The sequence below is a fragment of the Triticum dicoccoides genome, chromosome 1B (assembly GCF_002162155.2).
Source record: "Triticum dicoccoides isolate Atlit2015 ecotype Zavitan chromosome 1B, WEW_v2.0, whole genome shotgun sequence".
Taxonomy (NCBI): Eukaryota; Viridiplantae; Streptophyta; class Magnoliopsida; order Poales; family Poaceae; genus Triticum; species Triticum dicoccoides.
The window spans coordinates 619,806,635-619,812,523 of NC_041381.1; the positions used below are offsets into that span (position 1 = coordinate 619,806,635).

Below are 5,889 nucleotides of genomic sequence, written 5' to 3' on the forward strand. Positions count from 1 at the left end.
AGGCCGAGGTAGATCTGCGTGCTCGGTTGCGCTGCCGTCCACCTGTCCCTCTCCTGCCGCAAGTGGGCGGTGCAATGGGGGGTCGTCATAGAACCTGACGAAGATGCGGTTGAAGGGCCCCATGGTGAATCTCTACTACCTAAAAGAACCGTAAGATTCCGTCTCCCGTCTTACATCTTCGCACTCTTCGTCCATTCCTCTCCGTTCGCTACCCCTCACCCCTCCCTCCACCAATTTTTCTTCCGATCCATATTTGGTAAAACACTTTTTCGTGTGGGCAATCAATCTCTTTCTTTGGTAATTTCCGTGTGGGCAATCAATCTCTTTCTTTGGTGATCAATCACAATTCACGTCAATTATGGACGGTAATCTCTCATGTACCCCGCGCCCTTGGACGCCAGTAATTTCTCCTTTGGTGATGGGAGAGCTGGAGACCATGCCATGATGTGAAGCACCTCCAAGAGCACCGCAGATCGGCGCAATGAATACACCGAAAAACCATATTCCGTCCGCCATCTCGTCTCGTCTTTAGCGGGGGTGCGAGGAGATCAAGTGGCGCTCATGGTAGCATCGACGAGCGCGGAGGTGATGTACCAGTTTCGCCTCTGCACCAGTTCTCTCCTTGGTCCTCTCTCCTGGAACAGCGCGGCAGCGGCGACGACGACGTTACAACACGACGCGGCTGGTCCATGGAGCATGGGAAGGCAGACTTAAGGGGCGTTGGGATTGAGATTCTGAGAACGCGGCATACATCTATACAGCCGTGGCTCCCCGCCGTGCCCGTCCCCACTGGATCACCTCCTCATCGCCCAACTCCCCGCCAATCTGCGATGCCGCGACCTTAGGTAATATCTTTGTCTCAGTCTTTTGGTCTTCAGCTCCCAGTCCAAAGCAAGCAGGTTCCATGGTGAGTAGGGCAGCCACAGTCTATCTTAATCCAGGCATCGACGATGCCTCAAGCCTTCAACCATGCCGATGACACCTGAAGCCTCATGTGCTTGTTTGCGCTTTCTGTTTGGCATCAGGTGCGTGTTTGCACTTAGCTGAGATGATATAAATTCCAAATTGTTCTTTGGTGCTTCAAATGGGTAAGGTGGAATTAAAGAGGTGAGATCGGACGTGATGATGTCTGGGTATATGTGACACCATGGTTCATTGTATTGTATTAGTTATCACCCTGATGTTTCATTTTGTCCATTAGTACCATATTTAATTCTGTCTGAACATTTATATGGATAACACACGACTTTATCAAATGAAAATAAGTGATTTTTGAACTTCGTCTGTTCTGATTTGCCACATCTTTTAATTTTCTTAATTCTATTCCCAGTTAACCAAATCCTGAAGATTGTGATATCTTACAACTTCAGTAAAAAAAATACTTGAATTTCTAGACTGTGAAATTTAGCATTTTTTTTCATGCTTCCTCACAAGTCCAAAATTGTTATTGGTTTCAATTGATAAAACATCGAAACGTGATAGCATGTTATATATACCAGCCAACCCATTCTATGTTCTTTATTTGTTGTCATACTTCGGGAAAAAAAACTGTCCTAGGTATTTCTGTTCTTGTACATTTGCAATGACACGTGGAATGCAATTTTCAGGTACATGTTGTTTATGGAAAAGGGGGTAGATAAACATGTTTTGTAAATGGTTTGTATTATTGCCTCCCATCTCTTTCTTTACATTTAATGCTGAATGATAGGACTTGTAAAAATTTAAATGTAAAGATATATTATTTCGTGAAAAAACATCATGTCATCCAGATAATTATATTTGACTCTATGATGTTCTTTGGCCTTCAAGTCAAAGTTTCCAGAAGTTCTATGATTCGTAACCAAAGCATAATCTCCTTTGCTTATTCACTCACCTCAAGATTTATTCATGTATGCTCCTCTTATCACGTTATATGGAAATTTGGATCCTGTGGCAATGCACGGGCGAATACCCAGTTCATTTGAAACAGTTATAAAGAAAGTGATTGAATAGATAAATACTACTCGATTAATTGCTAGTACTGTGTATGTTACAGTACTTTAATATAAAACGTTTTTACAGTTTAATTTATGATAATATACAATACTCCGCACTTATTAATCGAGACCACTGGTCTTATCTTATTCTTACAAGCACATGGCACACCATTTCGAGCACAACTGCACACTGATAATAGCAAACACACCATTACGAACTGACTACTGTAAAAAGACAATTAAACAAAGTAGCAAACACATGCAATTCACACGGTGACGCTGACGCGAGCGTGAGAGGCTCAAGCCCAGTTGATGACGAAGCTACTGAAGCCGGTGCGCTTGTCCTCGTAGCGGTCCCAGACCATGATGCCGCCGTAGTTGGCCGCCTTCTGTACCACCGGGATAATATCGTAGTAAAGGTCCAGGGGGTGGACGTAGCCGACCGTCTTCTCCGAAGCCGGCAGGCCGAAGTAGATTTGCGCGCCCGGCTGCTCCGCCGTCCACCTGCCCCACTCCTGCTGCCAGTTGGCGGCGCAGTGGGGGTCGTCGAAGAACCTGACGAAGATCCGGGTGAAGAGCCCCGTGGCGAGCGCCCGCCCCACGCGCCTGTCCCCGCACCGCGACGTCGCCGTCAGCTGCACCGGCACCCTGCCGCGGTACGGCTTGTTGTAGTCCCATAGCCGCCTGGCCAGCTCGTCGTAGGGGTCCGGCCCAGGCCGCCCGCCGCCGTCGAGGAAGAAGTCGATGCCGTCCACGTAGGCGTTGCCGAACGGGCGGTAGACATCCTCGCGGGTGCCCAGCATGTAGGCGTTCCAGAGGTAGTCGGCGACGTCGGCCGCGGACTGGGCGGTCGGCAGGGAGTACTGGCCGCCGAAGCCCCCGATGGAGAGGAAGACGAGGAACTTCTTGGACTGGCAGTACTTGATGTCGGCGCCGACGGCGGAGACATCGTGGCCGGAGAGGTCGAGGTGGTACTTGCCGCGGCCGAAGACGTCCAGAAAGGAGATGACGGCGATGGTGTACGTGCCGGTGTCGCAGGCCTCCCGGAGGGACCCCTCGTCCTTGTTCCGGCCCCAGAACACGACGACGTTGCCGGTCTTTCCCGTGGCCGCGGCCGAGCCCGCGAGGAGGGTTGCGGCGAGGAGGAGCAGGAGGGAGGCTGCCCAACGGCGTGTGAGCGCCATTGGTGGATGGATATGAATGATGGGCTGAGTTCTCTTGCTTGCTTTGCCTGCTGCTGTGAAGAATTACCTCGATATGAGTCTAATATATATAGGTAAATTGTTGATCTTGTGGAGATTGAGTTGCTAGACGTGGAATGGAATTGAAGAAGGCTACGGTTGACACGGCACTGCCACGAGTAAGTCGTTGAATTCTCAGCTGGATTTAGGCTGCATCCTATCCTATGTGCCCGCGCGCGCGGGTGCTGACTCTAGAGGACTCGATTAATTAGGTGACTCTGATTACAATCAGCGGCAACGATGCTCGCAATCTCATGTTGTGTGCGTGCCATTTGAGCCAGAGTATGACTAGCTACATTTACGTCACGCTTGATCTTGATTATTTGAACCCTTCTTTCTTGAGACAAAATTGATCTGATCTTCATAACTCTGGAATAGCTAGGATTGAGTGTTCACTCATGGAGTATTTTAATTTTTGTTGTGAAGGTATGCTCGTGCTCATACTTATTTTCTCTTGTATATGTGAGAGTAAATTTTTGTTGAAACATGTCTCGTCCTACTCAATCTGGCACGGCATTTGCAATTAGCAACAGAAAATTGTAGAAATAAACCAATCACAATCCATTAATGACTTCTTCTAGGTTTGCTCGTGCACTGTATAATTTGTGTAATTGGTCTGAATCTTGTCCATATACCGACGAAGCTGAACAATTACTACAATTTAGATTTGAGTTTCACTTCCCTAATCTTGAAACAACTGTGACATGGTTGTAAAAAGCAAATATAGATTTTTAGGTGCTCCCATACAAATCAAATTTATTTGAAGCAAAGTATTGGTACCATTATTATTGAAATTTTACAACTTGAGTAATCTGTAATGGACTAAGAACATGGCTAGGAAACATTCTTCGGGACTAAAACCCAATTGCACCCTACTCTATCGCTTTATAGCCAAGTGTACACCCCATATGTAAGAATCAACCACTGCTGGACTAACTTCTTACATCTTCATCATCTTCATCCGCAACTACATCCGATAGGCTAGCATGGTACGTCTTGAACCTTTTCTTGTATTTCAATTTATTGTAGGATGAATCGACAAGCACAACAAGCAACTCTTTTCTGAATTTATCGATGTAGGCCTGCATGGGAGGATATGTTAGTATCGTTCTGTAGTTTAAACAACTGGCAGAAACATAGGTGTTACTTTACGTACTTGGTCATATGGTATTGCCAATTATTCTCCCGTAAATAATTCGATGTTCTTTAACACGTAGAGTGCACAAGAAGAACTGCAACATTTTATTCTGTTAGCGGCATTTCACGTATTAACAATGAAAAACAAAAACAAAAGCTAATATTGTTGACTGATGTGTCATCTTGTTTTGGCACGGGAACAAGCTTTACTGGCCATTGGGTCACGTTATTGTCTTTCCATGCATTGCTTTGTGGTCCATTGATTTGCATAGATGATCTTAAATATACTTAGGTATGATGTTAAATCTTTTGTTTTAATGAAAGTTGTTATAGTTCTCACTGCGTGATTTACTTCTTTATGTTTACTTCTTTATGTATCATATAGTGGAAAAATGAATCAAGAGCCTGAATCTTCCTCCTTCTGGGGTTTATGACCACAATATACACAAGCTTTTTTTATCACAGCGAGGCCACCTATGATCTGGTTCTGGAGTAGTCAAGGTGGCACGCATCGGAGGCGGCTTTTTTTGCACGACACAACAGAAGCTTTTAGATGAGCCAATTTTTTTACAACACCTTCATCAACTGGTCAGGTACTACAACAATCAACAAGATTGCATGCACCAACAATCAATAAGATAGCATGCACTAAAAGTGGAAGAATTGCCCTATAACATGGCATGGACAATTCAAATGAAGCTACAAGGATGCCATCATCATTCTTGAGGCCGTGGCCGACCAGGAGACATAAATTTGGCATGCCTATTTTGGGATGCCTGGATCTTGCAGTGATTCAACGTGTTGCACTGATCACCTCTCACACAAATTTAGCTAGTCGGGAACTACCGCCGGTGAACTTCCAAAAAATGGTCGCGCATACAACTTTGGGTATTACCTTGCGGATGAGACCTATCCGAAGTGGTACTCTTTCATCAAGCCACTTTCAAAACTCCCAAGGTAAGAAATAATTTACTTTTATAATGCTCAAGCGGCTGCTAGGAAAGATGTGAAAATGGCTTTTGGAATTTTGTAATCCAATTTGCTATTGTAAGAGGACCGGTTAGGTTGTACATCATCACAACCTGCACAATATGATCATTGAGAATGAAAATGGACAAGATCTGGAGTACAATGTCTATGATCTCATGGGATGACTGGTGCAGCCGAGTCGGAGACAAGACCGGCTGCATCGCTTTCTTGAGTTCTACGATGACATATGCAGATCCGCACAAAGATCTCCAAAAGGATTTCATGGAGGAGTGGCGGGCATGACATGGGCGACAACAGGCCTAGTTTTATCTCTATGTTTGTTGCATTTGTGTGATGAACTTTTTTGTATTGTATGCTAAACTTTGCTGTTGAGCTTGATGAACAATTTATGATGTGGATTTGTAGTTTGTTTTGGATTCATTTGAGATGTGTTTGATACCTTCATATGTGTGCAATATATATGAATAGAAGCTGTTGGAGACGACACTTTGTCATGTAAAAAAAACACTTTTTGATGCCTTAAATTTTACTCCAAGCTTAAAACG

At 44.9% G+C, this 5,889-nt stretch overlaps 1 protein-coding gene across 1 annotated transcript; it reads right to left on the bottom strand.

Annotated features, from left to right (window-relative positions):
- Positions 1–2,095: 2,095 nt before the first annotated feature.
- LOC119310299 (xylanase inhibitor protein 1-like) lies at positions 2,096–3,203 on the bottom strand. Its single transcript, XM_037586099.1, has one exon. It carries the CDS (start codon positions 3,158–3,160, stop codon positions 2,276–2,278), a length of 885 nt encoding a protein of 294 aa, XP_037441996.1. The 5' UTR covers positions 3,161–3,203; the 3' UTR covers positions 2,096–2,275.
- Between the last annotated feature and the right edge of the window lie 2,686 nt (positions 3,204–5,889).